This window comes from Anguilla rostrata, chromosome 14 (genome assembly GCF_018555375.3).
Source record: "Anguilla rostrata isolate EN2019 chromosome 14, ASM1855537v3, whole genome shotgun sequence".
NCBI lineage: Eukaryota > Metazoa > Chordata > Actinopteri > Anguilliformes > Anguillidae > Anguilla > Anguilla rostrata.
The window spans coordinates 32486111-32510416 of record NC_057946.1 but is presented as its reverse complement, the minus strand read 5'-3'; the positions used below and the strand labels follow the sequence as shown (position 1 = coordinate 32510416).

At 45.0% G+C, this 24306-nt stretch overlaps 1 protein-coding gene and 1 long non-coding RNA gene across 3 annotated transcripts in view; both read left to right on the top strand.

Annotated features, from left to right (window-relative positions):
- The window catches only part of LOC135238817 (uncharacterized), a 51152-nt gene extending 44552 nt beyond the window's left edge, over positions 1-6600 (top strand). Inside the window, exons 2-4 of one of the 2 annotated variants that reach the window (XR_010325214.1) lie at positions 5004-5215; positions 5549-5608; positions 5725-6600. This is a non-coding gene — a long non-coding RNA (uncharacterized LOC135238817). Of the gene's footprint in view, positions 1-5003; positions 5216-5548 lie in introns of both variants that reach the window. The other variant, XR_010325213.1, reaches the window with a different exon arrangement.
- Positions 6601-14358: 7758 nt separating this feature from the next.
- Positions 14359-24306, top strand: part of zswim6 (zinc finger, SWIM-type containing 6) — an 89926-nt gene continuing 79978 nt past the window's right edge. Inside the window, exon 1 of the mRNA XM_064306892.1 lies at positions 14359-15163. Within this exon, the coding sequence (XP_064162962.1) occupies positions 14737-15163 (427 nt within the window). The 5' untranslated portion in view covers positions 14359-14736. The remainder of the gene's footprint in view (positions 15164-24306) is intronic.

Below are 24306 nucleotides of genomic sequence, written 5' to 3'. Positions count from 1 at the left end.
CATTATTTGCATTGGGGAAAAAAGTTTTTGAAATATGAACATCGATTTTCATGGATGACAGATAGAGAGATTGACTTACTTAACAAGTGGACTGCTCCAATTTTAAACAAATGTTGCAATCAGGTTGCCAGAAATGAGTGTCAATGTTTTGTGCAGGTAGCTACATGCCATTAGTTATTTTAAATAAGGACTTTATAATAATTCACCTCCCTTACAGTTGTCTGTCCAAAACAAAGTGAAAATACATAATGCCTCATTCTACAAACGCGAATGTCTGTGACTGAGTGAGTGATGAAGTTACACCATTGGTCGGCCGAGTTACATTACATTACATTACAGGCATTTAGCAGACGCTCTTATCCAGAGTGACTTACACAACTTTTTACATAGCATTTTACATTGTATCCATTTATACAGCTGGATATATACTGAAGCAATTACGGTTAAGTACCTTGCTCAAGGGTACAACGGCAGTGTCCTTACCCGGGAATCGAACCTGCGACCTTTCGGTTACAAGCCCAGTTCCTTACCCACTGTGCTACACTCCGTCCATATTACGACGTTACACCATTGGTCGCCGGTGCAGCCATATACTAAGTTTTGACCTGGTCTTGTTTAACGTGTGTTCAAATAATGTAAACAGCTGGTGCATGATCTAAGTAGCTACTGAAAAAGAATCTTCTGTCTGGTTCCAGGCATTTTTTCGATGAGGAATCAATGCACTGAATAAACCGTGTTCATGGGGGTGTTTTGTTGGCCTGTCATACTCAAAATAAATATATCAGCGCGGCATTTTTAAGGCTGTGATGAATGGGTTTGAAAAATACTCTAATGGGCTGAGCTTATTGATCACGCAGCTACATGATTTACATATTAATACTACCTAACTTTTCACATTCACCTGAGGTCCTTTCACTGATACTAGCCAAAGCACAGGCTGATATGTATGTAAAACAGGGCTGAGACACTATTTCTGATGCAAAATTCAAGGACTTTTCAATGACTTTCCAATTTTCACAGACCACATGTGTAAGTAAAAACTGAAAATATAAAGACTTTCATACCTGATTAAAATACATTATATTAAAAAGTGTATTTTTTATCTCTCATAGAGATAAATAATGTTCTTGTGCATGGATGGGCCCCATGGTCTGGTGTCTGTACTGGAGTACCCAGTGGAAACCCACATGAGCACTGGGAAGGCACAGTTCACACAAGGCACACTTCTGGAGAATGCAAACAGTCTTTCGGTCCCCTTTTTCTCACGTCTCTGCTTCTTCCTTACATTCACTGTCCCTGGCCTCCATCACTTTGGCGAGTTTCCACGACAACAGGGCACTGGTGACAAAGAAGGGGGGGTGGGCGCCAGCATCGGGGCATGGACCCTTCACCACCCGCTCCACCACCTACTCCACCCAGGCCTTCTGTCAATCATCTCTCTCCTCCAGTGCACATGCCTGCATTTGCAATGACAATCACAGAGCATGTGCACTAGAGAAACTACCCCAGGGCATGTGCACTAGAGAAACTACCCCAGGGCATGTGCACTAGAGAAACTACCTCAGAGCATGTACACTAGAGAATCTACCCAAGCATGTGTACAACTACCCCAGGATATGTGCTAGAGAACTACCCAGCAGTACATAGAGAATCTTACCAGCATGTTCGCTACAGAAACTACCCCAGGATATGTGCACTAGAGAAACTACCCCATAGCATGTACACTACAGAAACTACCCCAGGATATGTGCACTAGAGAAACTACCCCAGGGCACATGCACTAGAGAAACTACCCCAGGGCATGTGCACTAGAGAAACTACCTCAGAGCATGTGCACTAGAGAAACTACCTCAGAGCATGTACACTAGAGAATCTACCCCAGAGCATGTTCGCTACAGAAACTACCCCAGGATATGTGCACTAGAGAAACTACCCCATAGCATGTACACTACAGGAACTATCCCAGGGCACATGCACTAGAGAAATACCCAGCATGAGGAACTATCCAGATGCACTAGAGAAACTACCCCAGAGCACATGCACTAGAGAAACTACCCCAGAAGGAGCCCAGCACCTCAATCGTTCACAATGGAGAGAACAGGTGCATTTGCGTCATTGCTGACAATTTTCGGAAACAAAAAAGAATAAAAACAACTGTGAATGTCAAGCATGTTCTCAAAATATCTAACTTTTACATCCTTGAAAATAGTGACAGATCCATATTAAAAATAATATCCCCAAGCAATTTTTTTATTTGTACTGTAAGCCACAATGTGAAGGTCAAATATTAAACTTTAAAAAGAAATTGAAACTGCAAACTTATTTTGAAAATCAGAATGCTCGAATAAGCAGTATTTTCAAAACTACTTAATGAATACGATACCTCACCAAATACATGCACCAAAATTTCAAATGCCTTAATAATGAATCGCCCAGTTCATTATTATATGAGACATTTACAGCAATTTAAAAATTTTGGATTTTCATCTCTTTTTTTTTCATCATTAATCCATGACATGGAGCGACTCAGTTAACTATGTTTCTGATTCAGTTAAGACCAAAATTTCTGTTTAACCATATTTGTGATTCAGTTAAGACCAAGCTTCTGTTTAACCATGTTTGTGATTCAGTTGAGACCAAGCTTCTGTTTAACCATGTTTGTGATTCAGTTGAGACCAAGGTTCTGTTTAATCATGTTTCTGCTTCAGTTAAGACCAAACATATGTTTAAACACAAATGTTTTAGTCTTGATTGACAGTCTGACACACTGGAGATCTACAATGTTTTCAGCCTAATGCTTACTGCTAAGAAAACTACTGTTTGAAAATGTCTCAGTAAATGCAGTGCTTGTGCAAATGTTAGAGCTTGAGCAACTTAAAGCAGTAGCCAGTGACGTCCTACAATTTAGTTAAATGCCAACTGAGTAACAGGGTAATACAGTCCCCTACCACAAGACTGTGTGTTATTGTTTTGCAAAAAAACACAGTTGCCAGTTTTCATGTGTATGTGTATGTGTATGTGTGTGTGTGTGTGCATTTTCTAGTTTTTTTTAAAGACCCGTCTGAAAAGAAGCTTGTTCACTTCATATCTGTTTTCAGTGGACCCGGGTCAGACTCAGTCACAGCACAAAGGCTTTTAAATGTCAAGCATTTCTGTACTGATCCATTTGTCCACTGTTGATATAAAAAATTGGGGGTTGTGTGGTGATGGGGGGTGGTGGGGAAGGGGGGAGGGTGGGGGGTGGGCTTGAGGGACCCTGACCAATATTGTTGAGCTGCTCAGGACTTTAATCAGATGAGACCAACAGATCTGCTTTGCTCATTTCATATCATATATTACTTCAAATTAGCAAATTAAAATGTATGTGGGGGTTGCACAGGGACCAGCATCGAGCTTTAACCACAGATTCTTTAGACTCAGCAGATATTCAACTTCTGAGCTCCTTCCATCATCTCTGCTTGTGATCCAGTGCCAGTTTGGCTCAGTGCAATTTAAATTAAGCTTATAAATTGGATCAATTCCATTTCCAATATTTAATGACTCTTGGAAATACAGTTCATGAACCGGAATTCAGATGACGTGAATTTGAACTGCATGTCTTTGGAATTGAAACTGAATTGGAATTTTGACATTTTAAAATTCAAATTGAATTTAGAATTGCCAATTTCATACACACATAGATTGTAAATGAGATTTGTCAGTTGATAGAAAGCTCCTCATACTAAAACTCCAAGATGTTCTTTTAGAATTAGCCTCAGTATAAATATGGTTGGTGCTAAATATGTGATGATTGTTTTTTTTAATTCAAACAATTTAGGTAATAAATTGTAATTCAATTCATGAAATTAAAACTGGAATGGAATCAATTGAAATGGAATCAAACCCACCTCTAGTGAGAACTGAATAAAGGGAATTGATTAAAGGATAATTGAATTGGAGGAATTCAGCTTAATTGAATTCCTTCATATCAATATAATTGAAAAGAAACAGATAATTATTTTGGAAAATGAATTGAATTGACAGAATTTAAAGGGGTAAGGAATTGAACTGAAATCGGATCATTGGAATTCACGCCGTAGTACAGAACGTCCTTTGCCACTGTAGTTTTACCTTGCTTACGCCCATAAATGAATGCATCACATCAGAATGGTTTGGCTTCAGTGATAGGAGACAGAATTTAGAAGTGTTAGGAATATGGAACTGAGTATCTGATGTGTTTATAGAATCTGTGCTTTTAACCCATTTAAGATGGAAGGAATACATGAGAGATAACTGTGTCTTTAGTTTATGTATGACGCGTGTGGCGAAGGTTTGAGTATGTCATGTGACCCGCACAGAGATCTTCCTCTTTGCGGGGGCTCACAGCGTCTGCGCTCAGCTATGTCAGTCCCGGGGCCAGTTGTTGTGTTAAGAACCTAGACGCCCGTTTGACGCCACGCGCACTTGCAATCGCCCCGTCCTGATATTTACCTCCCCTGCCTGGGAAAAGCCCAGGTAACAGGCCTGCGGTGCGCGTAAACACATGAGTGCATGTCATGACAGCGCATAAACACACAAGTGTATGTCTTGACAGCACGTAAACACACGAGTGCATGTCATGACAGCTGGGTGCCTACGGCCGTCATGGAATACGCGTGTGGCATAACATGCAGTCTGACCGGCGAATGCATTATCATGTCTGTGAGCGTCTACAAAACACACATATGTGCACACGCACATACACAAAACAGAACAAGGACAAAACAAAACCTGTCGGAAAAAAGGTGTGAGAAGATGAACCCATGAACCGCTGGTTGTGTGTGATTACCAGGGCGGGCACACGCCCCGACTGAGTTTAAATTTTACTTACATCACATTTACCCAATCAATTACTACTGCCTGGGGCCTGCGCCACTGCAGCAGCACAAGCCATATTCCCACATGAAATGAAGGCTTTACCCTTCAAAGGTGATTTCCCCCCTTTTCTCTTCTCTCACTCTGCTCTCTCTCTCTCTATTTCCAAGCCAGCAGGCCTGTCAGCGGAGATAACGCATGGTGGATCCGCCTTCCCGCTTTCCCGCCTTCCTGCCCGGAAAATGGGAGAAGAGTGAGTGGTGGCATGCGGCAGGGCTCCGCCCCCAGTTCCGCCCCCCCAGCGCCGCCTTCCAGCTCCGCCCCCAGCTCCGCCCAGCTCCCGCCTCCCTGATAGCTCTGCAGTGCAGACTGCCGCTGACAGGTGTGTGTGTGTGTGTGTATGAGTGTGTGTATGTGTGTGTAGGTGTGTGTGTGTGTGTACGTATGTGTGTGCATGTATGCGTGCGCATGTGTGTGCATGCCTTTGCAAGTGCGTGTGTGTACATATGTGTGTGCATGTATGTGTGCGCATGTGTGCGCATGCCTTTGCATGTGCGTGTGTGTGTGTGTGTCCATGCGTTTGCATTTGTGTGTGTGTGTGTATGTGCGTGTGTGTGTGTGTTTGCTGCTGTGGTGGGGGGCGGGAGGTTGATGCTAAAATACACCCTCAAATCAATCTGATCCTCTTCATGTCTGCACCTGTATTTGTCTGTAGATTTCTCTACAACAGACAAAAAGTCCACCGTTCGGCTATGAGCGAGAGTCCTGCGACAAGGTAGACACGGCGGCCAGCGCGGCTAACGTCAAGCGGGATTTAAAAAATCCATTCAGCCTCTCGTAATCCCGCCAACTGCCAACCTTCAGGCGCTTTCTCCTCACTCTTTGTTTAAGAACGTCGCTGCTGGGAGGCCGTATTCCGCTCCAGCCTGAGCGAAGCGCGGCGCTAATCGGCTCCAAGCCCCGGCCGAATGAATACAGATCAGCTAGCCGGCTGCTGCCTGGCCCAGCCTCTCATCCTCAGGACAGCGGCCTTCTCTGCGGAAGACAGATAGAGTTAATTATGGAAGATCAAATACACCTCGTTTACACGAGCCGGGAAACCAAAATGAAAAAAAATTCAATAAGAAAAACAAAAACAACAAAAAAAAAAGCAGTAATGAAATGGCCATTGTTCCCGTACACACACAGAAGTGAGCTGCAGACCAGATGAAAGGAACCGTAAATGGAGCTAATCTAAATTGAGCTGACCTGGTCCTCCCCTCTGTCACGGTAGCCATTAATTAAGTTAAGTCAATTACGTTTAATTAAGACCGTATTTAGCCCGTAGTCTTGTAGGCCAACCCTTAATGACCAAGTAAAAATCGTTCAGCAACAATTGATGACTTATAGATATCTCTTTTGATATTGCCTTTTTGATGAGAGATATAAAAACACAGTATATCACACTTCTTTCCTTACTCATACACATTCAGTGACATTAACTGTGTTCATTTGGCCTCGCTTTAGGAACAAAGGATTCTCTGCTGTTCTCTTTCCTGATCATATCTCTGCTCTTTCTTACATGGCAGATAAATCTGACTGAAGTTCCCATTTCACTCTACAGGTGTTTCACTGGCTAATATGCAGTCCTGATTATTGACAAACTGACATTGAAATTGACACATGGTCTTCTTTGTCTGCTGTTCCATAAGGTTGCCATTCCAAATTATCCAACTGCAGCTAATCATAAAAAATGAAAATAAAAACATTTTTTGGATCAGAAGAAAAGCAAGGCCCATGTATTTACTTTCCCCCAAAATTTATTTTAACCCCTTTTTATCCCCAATTTGAAATACCCAATTGCATCCATCATCAGTGTTACTGTAACATTACTGTAACCTCCGTGAGCAATTTGGGAGAGTACAGAGTCGGGCTCCCACAGACATGAGTCAGAGGAAGACTCTTTATGTGCAGCTCAACAGCTGGACTTGCGGCTGCCTGATCAACCAGCAGGGGTCGCTAGTGTGTGAGACGACGCGTCACCCCTGCCGATTGAAAACCCCCACAACAGCCCCCTCCCCCATCACCCCCCCCCCCCCCCCAGATGGCGGTAGATCACACGTCACCCGCTGGAGTAGTCAGCCTGTTGGATCTGAAGCAGTCACGGCCCCTATTGGAAGCTCTCTCAACATTCACCATTTCAGATCATTTCTAGCCACTCTGAAACGGACACACAACCACGAATAGACGAGTAACACAACAGAACAACGCACGCAATATCACAACATATTAACTTTCAACACTTTGGCAATTGCATCTGTAATGCAACCTTTTGAAATACCTTAATGAATAATCATTTCTATTGTTAGAGTGCAGTAAATATCAGTAACAGTAATTATGGTTTTGGGTTTCCTGCAGCCTGTATTAATCTGCAGTGGGAGACCAGGTGGCTCTTTGTTTTAGCTCCAATATGCGGTTGGAGTTAATTTTAGTCCCCAGCTGTGAGCCATTCACAGAATCCACCTGTCTTAACCCCTAACATTTGGTTAATAGCAATTAGCCTACTGAAAACACTAGGCAAAATGCTAAATATTTATCTTAATTGTGACGCGCTCCGTTCACACACCAATGATGACAATTAGCCTAATTGTAAACATGCAGTTAAATGTAGTTTTTAAAGCCGATATACAGTGCTGGCTGTGCTAGTTTGTATTTCTTCAGGCTAATATAAAGTTCTGGCTGTGCTAGTTTGTAGTTCTTAAGGCCGATATACATTGCTGGCTGTGCTAGTTTGTAGTTTTTCCAGCTGATATACAGGGCTGACTGTGCTACTTTGTATAGTTTGTAGTTTTTCAGGCTGATATACAGTTCTGGCTGTGCTAGTTTGTAGTTCTTCAGGCTAATATAAAGTTCTGGCTGTGCTAGTTTGTAGTTTTTCAGGCTGATATACAGTTCTGGCTGTGCTAGTTTGTAGTTCTTCAGGCTAATATAAAGTTCTGGCTGTGCTAGTTTGTAGTTCTTCAGGCTGATATACAGTTCTGGCTGTGCTAGTTTGTAGTTCTTCAGGCTCATATACAGTTCTGGCTGTGCTAGTTTGTAGTTCTTCAGGCTGATATACAGTTCTGGCTGTGCTAGTTTGTAGTTTTTAAGGCTGGTATACAGTGCTGTCGCCTCAGCACGGCTCCTCTAATTGACCATGCGCTTGCAGTTTGTGTTTGCCAGCTACCTGTGAAGTGATGCAGTGACTGCGCAGCTCAGCTGAGACTGCGCAGCTCAGCTGGTAGACTGGAGACTGCAGCTAGCAGAGAATACCTGAGGAAGCCAGGGGTGCCAGTGTGTACTCTCCCAAACTGGCAGAACCTTTTTCATGGATGGGGTACTGTCCCAAACCGACAGAAGCCTCTGCAGGGGCGGGGTACCCTAAACAGGACTGGGCATTAAAACCTGGAATCGGAATGAAAACCACCAATGAAAATAGGCTTAAAAATAAACGAGTAAGCTGGCACCTGGGTTAGCACACCGCAGTCTCAGAGAAAGGATTAAATGAAGTCATGACAACTGGTGACTTCAAAACGTGAAGCAAGTGAAGAATAAATGAAGCATGGAAAGTGATTTTCCCATCCTGAAGACTGCATATTAAAATAGCCCTGCTACACTTACCTGCCTTATCCTCCATGCGTGTTCTCTCTGGCGGGTACATAGGTGTGAGAGACAGCTTTAATGACTTCACAATCATCCCCGAATGACCACTCTTATGCAGATTATATCACTAACAACATCAACAAAGATACAGACTACACAGCAAAATGTGCAGTGCTAAATCAACCCTTGAGAAGTACATATGGTCCCAACTGGACTCATAAGTAGCCTTGTTAATGGAAGGTATTTTATGGCACAATGCAGGTTAGTGCATAATTAGCAAATTTCACAATGTTGTCTTAATTTTTCTTCTGCTCAGAGCTATGAGTGGGTTACATTGTTCATTTCAGAGAAATGTATTGTGTTTTTTTTTTAAATGGAAACAGTGGAATAGTAACCTGGCTTGGCCTGACAAACTGAGCTAGTCTCTAGTTCTGTGATGCGGTGCTGCCGGTAGAATCGGGTGCGAACAGGACGGGTGTAAAACCGCAAGCCTTTCAGCACAGGGGCCCCACAGGGGGACCTAAGGAGCCGAAATCTTCGTCTGGACCTCTCACCCCGCGTTCCGAGCCACAGCCGATATAAACACCTGATCAGGAGCCTTAACTCCACAAGGGCTGGTTTTACACCTGCGTAGGATCTTTGTCTGTGTTTTTATTTTTAAAATACTGCACATATTAGGCTGGGGCTTAGAGTGCCTCAGTTCCAGCTGTGCCCTACAGACAGGCTTCCCTTATATCAAGAACATAAGCCATATACATGGCTGGCCTCACACTTTTCTGCACCCTGGCAGGGTGTGATGAACGCTATGGCAACACTATGACCATGGCTGCCCATTCCAAACTGAGGAGAAAATGGGGGAAAAAATACTTTATAAAAATTAAAAAAAAAACGGTATTCACGTGGTCTGTGCCTGACAATATAAATAATAATAAAAATAGCACTGCAAGAGGGTGGAGATGTACTAATTGACATATCCTGTTGAGACGTATCATTGAACCCACACGGAGAATGTCGCCGTGCAGGTTCTGGTATTGATACGTGTAAACAGTCAGGAGTCACGGGACCAACGGATCGCATGACGCCGGTGTGGTTGGCACTCCTGGGAACGGCACCTGCCAGGGGCAGAATCGATAGCTGGCAGCCGACACAGTCACCGCTTCGGAATTTCATCACACCTGTACGCGCAGGTAAGCAAGCGCTAATGGGGATATACGAAGTAGAAGAATAAAAGTGTTGGAAAAAGGTTGATTAGTTAAGGATGACCAGTGGGGGGGGATGGAAAGCAGGTTGCGGAATAAAAACGGCTAAAATACACTTTGTGAAGTGACAAGGAAACCCACATTAGCAGTGCCTGTATGAGTGATTACTTAAACAGAGAGGCTGGTTTCTAACACTCGGTTCCATAGATGGTTATTATGTGCTGTACTCTCTCGTGCATACCAAATACACCTCACCTTACGGGGTCCAGCGATAAGCAGGGCTGGACCTACTGTCAGTAGATCAGAGCACAAGGCCTGTTAAAAGAAACTGTATCTCACTTCCTATCGATCCCAGCTCCGGTCTTCTAAACTTATCTACATTGCCACAGGTACAGCTCTCTGAATATTTTTCACATTAAGTTGCCCCCGTTCCCCCACCCCAAATGCAAAGCGGCCTGTTGTCCAGTACTATATTGTTGAGCCTTGATGCCTTAAAATGCAGAAACTAAATGTCTTCACTGTATAAGTTCATTACAAAACAAGTTACTGTCATAGCTGGATATATTTATTCAAACTGGGGTGAGGGGGTCGGGGGGGCCATCCATGTACTAGAACAGTGCCTTAACAGATATCAGACCATAGAGCCCATCCATGCACTAGAACCGTGCATAAACAGATACCAGACTATGGGGCGCATCCATGCACTAGAACAGTGCCTTAACACATACCAGACTGTGGGGCCCATCCATGTACTAGAACAGTGCCTTAACACATACCAGACCGTGGGGCCCATCCATGTACTAGAACAGTGCCTTAACAAATATCAGACCATAGAGCCCATCCATGCACTAGAACCGTGCATGAACAGATACCAGACTATGGGGCGCATCCATGCACTAGAACAGTGTCTTAACACATACCAGACCGTGGGGCCCATCCATGTACTAGAACAGTGCCTTAACACATACCAGACCGTGGGGCCCATCCATGTACTAGAACAGTGCCTTAACAAATATCAGACCATAGAGCCCATCCATGCACTAGAACCGTGCATGAACAGATACCAGACTATGGGGCGCATCCATGCACTAGAACAGTGTCTTAACACATACCAGACCGTGGGGCCCATCCATGTACTAGAACAGTGCCTTAACACATACCAGACCGTGGGGCCCATCCATGCACTACAACAGTGTCTTAACAGATACCAGACTTTGGAGCCCATCCATGCACTACGGTGCCTTAACAAGATGATCCACCCAGAATTTAATTTCTGAAACGAATGGAATTGTACACAACATCACTGATCACAGGAGCACAAATGTGAATAGGTGTGATAGTCATATATGACAGCTTTCACATAAGGCCTTCAAATGAACAAAACATTTGAACACACTTCATATATTAAAGCCATGATTTTCTCTTGGGGGAAATTCACATTTAAGATTTATGTTTTAGCTATAGTGAATATATGAAATATATGTGAAATACATATGAATCTGGTCACTGTTACGAAGTTGTGTAAAACATTTCAAGGCTTTGTGAGAGGTTTGTACTAAATCAGCATTTAACAAATACAGTATTATTCTATACCTGCAACCAAAACGGGAACCACTGTATGTTACTTTGGAAACACTGACAGTATGCCAATGAAAAAAATCTACCCTTCTCCAACATGATACTGTAAATCAATAAATGTGATTTTAAAATGAGAGGAAACTGGACTGTATTCCTTCCAAAGTATTTATGAAAAAGCAGCATTCTGATCAGATTTTATATTTCATTCTTTTGCCACCTGCTCCACTCAGAGCACATTCACCCGTGTTCAAGAAGTGCGTTCAAGAGACACATCAGACGAAGAAGAACAAAGGAACATGTGCAATGCACACAGCAGGCTTTCCGGAACATTCCGAAAGCAAGCATTTAGGCTTAGCGCTGACAAACACCAACCAAAAAAAAAAAGAGAGAGAGAAAGAAACCTTTGAATGAAGGTCTCCATGAAGCTTCATAAAAAGCCTTTTAATGTTAAATGTTATAACAATTTCATCCCATACCCCAGCATGCACTAACCCTGCAGTGAAACTTGCATCTCAGATCAGTCCTCCTTTAATTTTTCTTGCTGGAGCACAGGTATTTGTTCTTGCCCTAGATTCAGATTTTCCAGTAAGCATTTCATTTGCTGGCATTCTCTGGAAATGAAATGGAAAATAAAAGGCAGTGGTTTTGGTTGTTATTTTGCCTACAGGCATTTGCTCAGGAGGAATAACCACAGAACTATGCCACTTTGCCCTTCCAACGCAAAACTAGACAAATATCTTCAAATGTGTATATTACAATTTGTATCGCTGTCATTGCCAAAGTAATGTCTAACTATAAGGCATCAAGTTTTGGAATTTTACATTAAACTGTAGTCTGTAGCTATTTTAACTTCTGTAATTCCACAATTTCCTTGGGATCACAGAGGTGATGGTACAAGTTCACTACCTAATTATAAGACAAACAACCACTTATTTTTCCAACAGATGTTAAATATGACTCCTAAACCTGTGTACTGGGTTATTAATTACCATTTTCTTCAAATGCACCTAAACTAAAACATCTTAATTTACTGATAAATCTTAAACCAAGTGCAGAATGTTAAATTCAATGCTAACCCTGCTGAAGGTCACATAACTGGTGTAGATGCCTTGAGCTTGATCACTTGCATGCGAATCTGCTGTAATTAAAAACCCTGTTTATAAGCCACCTTCAGAAAGTTTTCTCACAATACCAGGAGTATTGCTCACTTCCTGTGTCAATAATGGGCCACCAGTTCTCAGGAAGGTGCTCGGTAACAGGTATGAACGCCATTTGCGTAGAAACGCAAAACATCAACTGCCGAGGGAACGTTTAATTCATTTATGAACGTAAGAATCTGGACAAACGCCAAAGGTGACGCACATGAACAGATCTTGCGTAAGTATGTAGTATTTTACTCTGTATTTATTTTTTTGCATGTACTTTTGTGGAACTGGAACACACTGAACACAGTCTACTTTCCTTCACCAGTGAAAGCACCCCTGGAGTTCGCCTTCCTCTCCTCCATGAACAGCTATACCAGTGAACGGTTACTGCTAGTAGCGCTTAACAAGCAGCCGTACCAGTGAGCTGTTACTGATCGAATTTCTTAAAAACTTCTGTACCAGTAAGCTGTTACAACATCTGGTTTGTTACAAGAGCAGAAGTTGGCACAATCCTGAAAAGGATCAGCCCTTGTGGCACACCCCACACACTGGGTCAATTGAAGGCTGTTATGTCAAAAATAAAAATAGCGTGCAAACTATGAAGAATATGTGTCCCATATTCACATCCAAGGTAATTTAATCAGTCAGATCAACTAATACTTCTTCATCTCTGCATTGTGCTGTATGAGAAACGATTCATTTATAAAGAGTTTGTAGCTTTTAATAGGTTAAATTGTAGGCTAGCATAAATCATAAACTTGTATTGCGTTAAAGTTTAAGGAATATATATATATATATATATATATATATATATATATATATATATATATATATATATACCACACACACACACACACTTACAAAAATCTTAATAAAGACTGGTTGAAACAAAAACCAGCAGGCTGGACTGGACTGTGTTTTGGATCCATTGATTTGTAGGACTAGATAGCTTTCGGAACCTGTACTTGACATATGACATATCATATTTATGGCTGGAAAATATTGCCATTTACAATACATTTGACAAATTTATTTAAGTACCCACAGTCGTGTATATTATTGAATTATAAGTAAAAAAGGCATTGTCCTACGCGAAATTACATCAAAGCAGGCAGTGCAAGAGTTGCAACATTATTCATGTTGCGTTAAACCATTAAGTTTCACTTCCACACCTAAAGTGTTCCTTTGTTTTGGGGAAGAAAAAAGAAAACGTTTACGTCACAGACGGCTTCTGAAAATGGAACTCTGCTCCGGCTGAGCGAGCGAACGGGGCCAGCCCACATTCCGTTCCAAATACAGCGCCACGTAGAGCGTCACTGTCTTTGCTCCCACTCCACAATCAAAGCTTTCTCGCCGGGAGACTCCTCCTTCACCCTTTCGTCAGGCTCGTGTTTTTACGGTTGGAGAGCCTGTGGTTGCAGATCACTGGACCACGACCCTGTAGTTGTCAGGCGCCTCCCCCGTAAAACTCAATGAAACGTCTGAGACCGCCCATTACACAAAACTCCGCCTTTTAGCGGTTGGTGCCTGGGAGCATAGGCAAAGTGAAAGAAAAAACACAAAGTAATGACATTTTACAGCATTCGTTTTTCTGCATATATGTAACTGATTATGTACATTTATATTATCAAGACTTAAAAAGCATTGCTGCAATCTCACATTTGCTTCGTAGTCAGAATAAAAAGACACTAAGGACCCTATCCTGGACTGTCATAGCAATTGGACATGTTTTGCCAGTTAGAAAGAAATACATCGATTTTCAAAAGTATTGAAAATGAAAATATTTAACTAGTAAATAGCGACAACACCATCCATTGAAAATGACCATATTTAATGTAAGATCTTCATGATCGAATTGCTGGGAGCATGGTGAAATTAAACTTCCTATTGACAAAGGAGCTGCATCCAATCAGACCAACACTTCCGTCTGTCTTGGGACAACGGTACCCCCATTGGTTGAGGCTCGACGTATGTGCAGCCTGGCTGTGCTGTTCGCACACAGAATGTAACACCAGCCGCCTATGAACTCGTAAAGGAAAACATCAAAGTTTTCCGACCTTCCTGAACTCCGCCTATTTGGCCTTGTATGGCTGCACAGAGGATTCGCCGACGTTCGGGAATTCCGCCTCTCGTTCCTTTTTTAGCCCAGCACGGGGACTGCCAGACAGCCAGTATCCGCCTCTCATGCTTAATTAAGCTACACAAAGGACTTATCAACACTCGGAGCGACCGCCTATTTTACCAAATAAGGTCGGGCTACCCATACACGGGGAACAATCGAGCAAAGTGTACCCTTTCCCTTCCTTATCCCGTTTATATGGTACTGTGACTTCCGCCGTTGCTGTAAGAGCAGTGCGATCATGGCGGAGCGCGTTCAGCAGCCCCCAGCTAAACGGCTCTGCTGCCGACCCGGCTATAACCCGACGTGTAGACAGGGACAGCGGGCCGGAGGAACAGCATGTGGTGGTCCGGGGACTGCCCAGGGGGGATCGGGCAAAACCCAGAGCCCGGAGTCGCTACTGGACATCGCGGCAAGGAAGGTAGCCGAGAAGTGGCCGTTTCAGAGGGTGGAGGAGCGTTTCGAAAGGATCCCGGAGCCCGTCCAAAGGAGGATCGTCTACTGGTCTTTCCCCAGGAGCGAACGGGAGATCTGCATGTATTCTTCCTTCAACACAGGCGGAGAGGAGAGTGGGGCCGCCGCGGAAAACAGCGACGAGACGCGGCTGCCTTTCCGACGAGGCATCGCTTTGCTGGAGAGCGGCTGCGTAGACAACGTACTGCAAGTCGGTGAGTGCGCGGACAGGGGAGGACAATATTTTATTTATTCCATTCTGAAAGCGTTTCCCCCGAAATCAAATCTTTACATTTGCAACATACAGTGGTTACATTTGTATACGGTGAACGTGTTGAGAAACACTGGGGAAAAAGAAAACAAGAATAAATTTGCTTTGAACAAAGGGAGGAATGTTAAAGGGCATATATCGGGGCTTTAAATCTAGCTGTCGAACGAGCTAAATGGTTCCTTTAAAAATTGCATTGGCGTGTCATCTCTTCGCCAAATAAATTAAATTCCTGACGGTTGGTTGCATAGTCGCCAGCTCGGTTTGTGATCGGCTATAGCTAGCTCTATTTTTAATTATTTTGTTCGACGGGACATTTTTTTAGCTGGAAGGGAAGAATCATTACGGAAGTGGATGGTTGTTAAATTGTATAGCTGGCTTGGTCTCACAATAACATACTTAACTGCGAGATTATTTTGCTCGACCTCTTTTCTTTTTTGTCTTGTTTTTTTTAGTCAGATTGGGCTTCAGCTTTCCATTTCAGCTAGCCAGAGAAGCTGTGGTGTTTTGGGTAGCGATGTGGAAAAAAGACGAGGCTGTCCCTCTTGCCTATTCTGTTTATTTTTTTCGAAGTGAAAGGCATGGGGGAGGTTATTGGCGTAGCTAGACCAGCTAACTAGCTTTCTGGGTTTGTCATTCTTCACGCCAACGCGTATCTACTCTCAATCTCCCTAGTATTTTCAATCATCAACGTTACCAGCCGGATATAACATGCATAGACTATAGCAACGTTTTCTCATGATGTGAACGAATATTTTATTTGTTTAAAAGAACCAGAACGGCTATTTCTTTTCCTGGGAGCAACCCCCCTAGTCTTTTTAGCTTGTATTTGCCGAGTGCGCATATCAAATAGCCGTCAGGCATTCCCATTGAAAGCTTGGTACTTTGTTCCATTTTCGCGTTCATTTGTGTCTTTTCAGCTTTCTGTCACTCTCCAAAAGGAAGGGGAACAAAAGCGCCTTTTTATTTCTTTTCACTGCTTGTTAAATAGAAGAGATTTGGAAAGGGGTGGGAGGGATAGCGATTTAAAGCTGCAGAGTCTCTATTTTTAAACGGACCTTGGTAATTTGCACAAATTTGCTGCTAATTGGTTCGGGTTCGCGTTTTTGTTTTGCGCCGGCAGAAATATTAGTACGTTTCTTAATTGGGTAGCGTCAGTTAAACGAAATGGGGGAAAAGATAACGCAGTAAATTTTCCGAGCGGGGGGTGGGGGATGTCAACGGCAACAACAGCCGTCCTCCCTTTCTACCGTCGAATATTACCTGCCAAACGAACATCCACGTTCCAAGTTCAAACACCTTTGTTTGGGCGCTGTTGCGAGCTGTCTCACATCTGAGGTTCCACGCCCTTGGACGGAGTTCAGGATTTTAATCGCTTCGCTGTCTGCGGTTGGTTTTAATTGTAATGCAATCTGCAAACGTAATTTTCTGCATGATAATTTTCCCCTCCTCCAAACGCAGTTGGAGTGCCTTACCTGGGCATTGTGCCCTTGGGTTCGCGCCAGAGGGAGTCCAGCTGACAATATGTGTGTGTCTGTATGTTGTCTGGCTTAATGACCATTTAGATCCCGTTGTTTCTGGTCTGTTTTGGCCTTTTTAAAAATAATTTGTCAGATCAAAACGGTCTGTTCTGTTTTTCAGTGGTCAAACATCAGAATTAGCTTGGGTTTTGTTGGCACAGATAATCCCTCCCCCCCCCCATCCCCTTTTGTAATGTGGTGTGTGTGTATGTGTGTGTGTACAGTCTGTGTGTGCATGTTTAAGCCTCATTCTACATGCTAGCAGTGGAGTCTGACAGGAGTGCACACGGGACAGGGGGGGGTTTTGGGCTGATTGCATCTTAGCCCGGAATTCACAGTGAAAATAAAGCCAAGGAGTGATAAATAAAAGATGCAGTCTTCTTGGGGAGACGGGTTGGCGCAGGGGCTGAGTTTTTTTTTGGGTGGGGGGGGGGGGTGCTAATGGGGAATGGCGCTGTGCTGTACGCTAGTTTCCCATGTAGCGCTAGACGGGAAGAGGGGTTTGTTGGGGTTGGGGAGGGGGTGTGGCTCAGGGGTTTGGGGTTGAGTGGGGGTGTGTATCTGGGAAAACCAAACAGCGCGCCCCCTCATTCTCATCTGTGTCAGACTGCCGTAAGAACCTGTTAAAATCTGAGGGTGTCGATAGGGGCCTCCTCCTCTGGTGCTTGCTGTGTGAAGTACTCGTACCCTGCCGGTACTGTGTTGGGCGGGCGTTTAGGGTTTGGCGGAGCGGCTGGGGATCCTCTCCGTAAATCCAGGGCTTTCGGGAGAGGCCCCAGATGAGGACGGCACGTTCCGGGGGTGTGGGCTTTTCGGCTACGGCGGTTCTGGGACCCCGGACCCCTCTGTGGAGGTGGACAGAGAGGGGTAATGTGAACAGCTCCATGCGCTGCTAGCCTTCAGCGCGTCGGCAGGCTTTCAACACAGGTGTGACGCCTACCTGCGCTGTGGGAAGGCCTTCCTCTGCCTCAGGCAACAGGTACCGGCAGGCAGCGAGGTCCACAAGCTGCCGAACGTACCTTGCAACCTCCACGTCTGGACTTCATCTCCCACAAGCCACCTCTCTTGTGAAGTGTTTCGAGGGAGCGCTGTCCCTGGGACGCGGCGTATGGGGCGGCCCGTTTGCCACGGAGTCTCGGGGGGCTCTTAACCGACACGGCAGTCCTCCACCGTCCCCCTGGCCTCGGGGGTCAAGTTCAGCCGTCCCGTCGCTCTGTGGTGACCCTGGGCTCTCTCCGTCTCCGCGGTGACCTCCATTTCGTCCTTCCCCAACGGTCAGTGGATTATTGGGGCGGAGGTCGGGCTGATCCCGTTAGCGCGAGCGACGCGCTCGCCGCTGTTCCCCCCTCGCCTCGGCCCCGCGGAGCGACTGGACTTATTCTGAAACGGTAGCCAATGGGACGAAATGTGGCAACAAAAAAAAATGTGAACGGAAGGCTTTTCCAGTGCTGAAGATGAAGATTATTTTTTTAAATGCGCGGAGAGCTTTGACTGAAGAGAAAGATCTGAAGTGATCGGGGTGTCTTGAGAGCTGGGGCGTTGTTTGCATGCTAATTCTGCCGAATCGGGGGGGTTTCAGGAGGCTTTGATCTCCGTTTCCGATGCTGGTTTTAAGCACAGACCTGAATAATCAGGGGGTCTGCTTATTGGAGGGGGGGGAGGGGCGATTGAAGTACAGTATCTGAGGAAATGAAAAATAATCTGCGATCCATTCGCTCTCTCCATGTAGAATTAAGTTTCAGTATTTCAGCATACACGTTAGTTACACATTTGTCTGTTGTGTGCACTCTTTTTTTCTTTTCTTTTTTTTTTACATAAAAAAAAACATAGAATTTCCGAAATGTAAGTGTTAAATATGAGCGTATTTCCAGTCTTATAAATATGCCCCCCCTCACTATTGTGTCTGTATATTTTAGGGTGCATTTAACAAGCCTGAATAACCATTTTCAAAAGCCTCCCTGCCTCCTAAATGTTGATTTTGAAGTCCTCCACGCCCATGTCTACCCAGAATGCCCCCCCGGCTGCAGGATGCCAGTAATGGTTTCCTTTTTAAGGCCCGGCGTGTGACAAGGTGCGCGTTACGAGGTATGGAATATGATATAGAATCGGCCGCGTCGTTACGCTATGCCCGCTGTGGCATGAAGAGGTAATTACGGGCTCTGTATGTATTCTTTAAGCGTATATCTTGGCAATTTATCTTCCCGCGATGAGTGCGCGCGGGGCAGTGTCACCGGCGCGTATTTCACGGTCGTTCATGCTTTCGTTCGGGCCATAAATCATCTTTATTGAACTGGCACACACACGCGCGCACACACACACGGCTCTGCTGCACGGTTTTGGTCAGGTGCGTGAGGTCACTTCCCTGTGACAGTGTGGCAGGCCGCGCGCACACACACGCGGCTCTGCTGCACGGTTTTGGTCAGGTGCGTGAGGTCACTTCCCTGTGACAGTGTGGCAGGCCGCGCACGTGTAAGTGACCTCGGGATTAGTTAGCCGGGGATCAAACGGCCTACTGCCGGCCAGCCGCTCTGAGGCACGGCTGTGCGTGTGTGTGTTTGTGTGTGTGTGTGTTTGTGTGTCTCTGTATGCAAGGGTGTGTGTGTGTCTGTGTGCCTGTCTGTTAGTAAGTGTTTGTGTTTGTGGGTACCTGTGTGTACATGTGGTTGTGTGTGTGTGTGTATTTGTAGGTACCTGTGTGTATGTGTGGTTGTGTGTGTGTGTATTTGTGGGTACCTGTGTGTATGTGTGGTTGTGTGTGTATGTGTATTTGTGGGTACCTGTGTACATGTTCATTTAGATCCTGTTGTTTCTGGTTCATACGGTCTTTTTAAAATTTTCGTGAGGTCAAAATGGTCTGCCTTGAAATGCCAGAATTAGCTTGGATTTTGTTGGCACAGACAACTTTTTCCCCCTTTGTGGTGCGTGCGTGCGGTGTGTGTTGAGTGTGTGAAGTGAGTGTGTGTGTGTGTGTGTGTGTGTGTGTAAGAGCAAGAGGCAGGTCCTCCCTCAGGCCTCTGTTCAGGCCCTTGGTAGGCATGTGCAGACATTTCAGACATTTTGTGCACAGAAGTGCAGAATTTAAGATCTGGAACTTAAATCTTGCAGGGATGTGCTGCTTCTGAGACAGCAGGCTCCGTATGGCCAGTCCTGAAGCTTTTCCCACCGGCCAGGACAGAACGGGCTCGGCGTGGGGCTGTGTGCCCAGGCAGTGCCGCCCAGAAGGGCGACAGCAGCATTTTAACACGCAGGAATTTGGCGTGACGGCACCTGTCTGGTCGCGCTTGGCGTGGCCGCGTAGCTCCTGAACAGCGCAGGTGTGAGCGGCGCAGTCTGGATGCTAACGGCTAGCGGCCGCATCCTGAGAGTCCACTTCCCCTCACCTCCCCCCCCCCTCACATTACGCACATTTCCTATGGAAATACCATTATAGGGTCAGACTGCTATAAGGCTGGGTTGCTATTGGGTCAGGTTGCTATACGGCTGGGTCACTATAGGCCTGGGTTGCTTTAGGGTTAGGTTGCTGTAAGGCTAGGGTTGGGTTGATATAGGGTCAGGTTGATATTGGGCTGGGTTGCTATAGGGTCAGGTTGCCATGGGGTTGGATTCGTATAGGGTCAGGTTGCTATAAGACTGGCTTGCTATTGGGTCAGGTTGCTATATGGCTGGGTCGCTATAGGCCTGGGTTGCTTTAGGGTTAGGTTGCTATAAGGCTAGGGTTGGGCTGATATAGGGTCAGGTTGATATTGGGCTGAGTTGCTATAGGGTCAGGTTGCCATGGGGTTGGATTCGTATAGGGTCAGGTTGCTATAAGACTGGCTTGCTGTTGGGTCAGGTTGCTATACGGCTGGGTCACTATAGGCCTGGGTTGCTTTAGGGTTATGTTGCTATAAGGCTAGTGTTGGGCTGATATAGGGTCAGGTTGATATTGGGCTGGGTTGCTATAGGGTCAGGTTGCCATGGGGTTGGATTCGTATAGGGTCAGGTTGCTGTAAGGCTGGGTTGCTATAGGGTCAGGTTGCCGTGGGGTTGGATTCGTATAGGGTCAGGTTGCTATAAGGCTGGCTTGCTATTGGGTCAGGTTGCAGTGTTTCTATTGGTCCAGGTTTACAGCGTAGCAGTCGGCACCGCCCTGTTGCTCCAGCAGAGCACTGAGCTGTGAATATCCGACCGTCTGGCTGTGTCTCTGCACTGCTTGTGCTTAATGTTGTTTCCGGAGTGACTTCATTTGCACTCTGTATTCATTAGTGTTAGCCACTCTGCACAGGAACACATTTCCTGTGCTTGTAGTTAAAATGGACCATAGTTGCCTCAAAATCTACAGAATATTAAGTTGCAGTATTATTTTACATAATATTATTTCTCCTCCATATATCCAGGCATTGCACAGGTATCCTGTCCGGAGACGTGCAGCTAAAGTAAGCAGCAGTTCATCTTATTTCACCGTGCTTGGCTCTCAATGATTTACCTCTGCACTGGTGAAGTCCTGACCGCTGGATTCGAAGCATCCTAACCCCACATCGGGGTTTCCCAGCATTCCCTGGCTCGAGTCTGAGCCACAGCACATGCGTGCGAATGGATTGCTGGGGCTCGGTTAGTCATCAAATAGCGTTACATACCACGTAGCGAGTCACATTTTTTAGGTTGTTCGCAAGAGTGTCCTGTGCAGTTTGGTTTTTCAGTGCGTCCTATTAGTACATCGATGGCACATAATTCTAGCAGCAGGAGCAGGACTGTGGGGATCGCGCCGTTTTTGGGTGAAATACAGGACGTCCTAGCTGTAGGCACCCCCCCCCCCCCACCCCCACCCCCCGGACTCAAATGACTGGAATGCATATTTTGTGGATTTTGGGGTGTCATAAGCAGGTCTCGAGCTGGCAGTCTGAAGATGTTCACCCTGCTGATCAGTGAAACACGTTTGTTTGAGGTGCCCTGTCTGGCTGTGGTTCAAGTTAGCATTCTTATCAGTTATACTCCCAGCTTTACAGCCTTCATCACTTCATCTTCCTCTTCCTGGAGTAATTCCCCCTCACCCAAGGCATGGCAGTGTTGGAAACCAAATTTAGTGTTGGGCTTCAATTTGTACTCAGGCCATTGTTTACTTTCTTTTGAGCTGATATTTAATAATGGACTGGAGCTCAGTGCTGATATTTAATAACAGACTGGAGCTCAGTGCAGTGTTTAATAACAGACTGGAGCTCAGTGCTGATATTTAATAACAGACTGGAGCTCAGTGCAGTGTTTAATAACAGACTGGCACTCAGTGCTGATATTCAATAACAGACTGGAGCTCAGTGCTGATATTTAATAACAGACTGGAGCTCAGTGCTGATATTTAATAACAGACTGGAGCTCAGTGCTGATATTTAATAACAGACTGGAGCTCAGTGCTGGATTTTTAATAACGACTGGAGCTCAGTGCTGTTTTTAATAACGGACTGGAGCTCAGTGCTGATATTTAATAACAGACTGGAGCTCAGTGCTGATATTTAATAACAGACTGGAGCTCAGTGCTGATATTTAATAACAGACTGGAGCTCAGTGCTGATATTTAATAACAGACTGGAGCTCAGTGCTGATATTTAATAACAGACTGGAGCTCAGTGCAGTGTTTAATAACAGACTGGAGCTCAGTGCTGATATTTAATAACAGACTGGAGCTCAGTGCTGATATTTAATAACAGACTGGAGCTCAGTGCAGTGTTTAATAACAGACTGGAGCTCAGTGCAGTGTTTAATAACAGACTGGAGCTCAGTGCTGATATTTAATAACAGACTGGAGCTCAGTGCTGATATTTAATAACAGACTGGAGCTCAGTGCAGTGTTTAATAACAGACTGGAGCTCAGTGCAGTGTTTAATAACAGACTGGAGCTCAGTGCAGTGTTTAATAACAGACTGGAGCTCAGTGCAGTGTTTAATAACAGACTGGAGCTCAGTGCTGATATTTAATAACAGACTGGAGCTCAGTGCAGTGTTTAATAACAGACTGGAGCTCAGTGCTGATATTTAATAACAGACTGGAGCTCAGTGCAGTGTTTAATAACGGACTGGAGCTCAGTGCAGTGTTTAATAACAGACTGGAGCTCAGTGCATGTTTTAATAACGACTGGAGCTCAGTGCATGTTTAATAACGACTGGAGCTCAGTGCTGATATTTAATAACGACTGGAGCTCAGTGCAGTGTTTAATAACGGACTGGAGCTCAGTGCAGTGTTTAATAACGGACTGGAGCTCAGTGCTGATATTTAATAACAGACTGGAGCTCAGTGCAGTGTTTAATAACAGACTGGAGCTCAGTGCAGTGTTTAATAACAGACTGGAGCTCAGTGCTGATATTCAATAACAGACTGGAGCTCAGTGCTGATATTTAATAACAGACTGGAGCTCAGTGCAGTGTTTAATAACAGACTGGAGCTCAGTGCAGTGTTTAATAACAGACTGGAGCTCAGTGCTGATATTTAATAACAGACTGGAGCTCAGTGCAGTGTTTAATAACAGACTGGAGCTCAGTGCAGTGTTTAATAACGGACTGGAGCTCAGTGCAGTGTTTAATAACAGACTGGAGCTCAGTGCAGTGTTTAATAACAGACTGGAGCTCAGTGCAGTGTTTAATAACAGACTGGAGCTCAGTGCAGTGTTTAATAACAGACTGGAGCTCAGTGCAGTGTTTAATAACGGACTGGAGCTCAGTGCAGTGTTTAATAACAGACTGGAGCTCAGTGCAGTGTTTAATAACAGACTGGAGCTCAGTGCAGTGTTTAATAACGGACTGGAGGTCCGACTTGCCGTCATGTTTATATGCTGTTGTTCTGGACTGGCATTTATAGCTGAGACGAGCAGAATGCGTTCTAAGCCACTCCTGTCTCTCGGGAAGGAAATCCAATCTAACGGTAATTAGCCCAAATGTGAACATCACGTTTGAGCCGCCACCAGCTCCATAAAGCGCGACGGTTAGCCGCGAGCCGCGCCGGACGCGGTCCCGCTGATTACCGGGGGCTTCAGAGCGGATTGGTTTGTTGGGGCCCTTGTGTTGCCTTTTGATTCTACCTGTGTAGGCGCATACCTATTTTGTCCATTGATGGAGTTCAGAGATATTTTCTCAGAAATAAATTGAGTTTTTTTTTTTTTTCTTAAAATGCGCCCGCATTGTTATGAAGCTCCATTCATGCTCGTTACCCCGACGTCTGACACGTGACACGTTGCTTGGATTGGAGCTGAAGTGGGGCTGGGCCGGGGCGGGGGGGGGGTCTAAATTGAATTTATGTTGACTGCGGTGGGAATGGCCGTTTGCTGCGATACCTTCGGCAGGCTGGAGTGGACAATGCGCTGCCGTCTCCCTTTCATGCGGCTAAGTGAAAAGATGGCCGCCCCTTCACGCCGTAGCGCAGGGCTCGACGTCAGACCGCATTTGCATTCAATTCTAAACGCGCAGATAAGAGACTCCGTTTTTTATTTGAGGGTTCCATTGTGCCCTATTTGTTTGAAGCCATCAGGCTTTCTTTCTTTCTTCTATTTTTTCTTTCTATTTTTTCCCTGTGTATATAAGGAATATAATTCCTTTCTTCCTCGTGA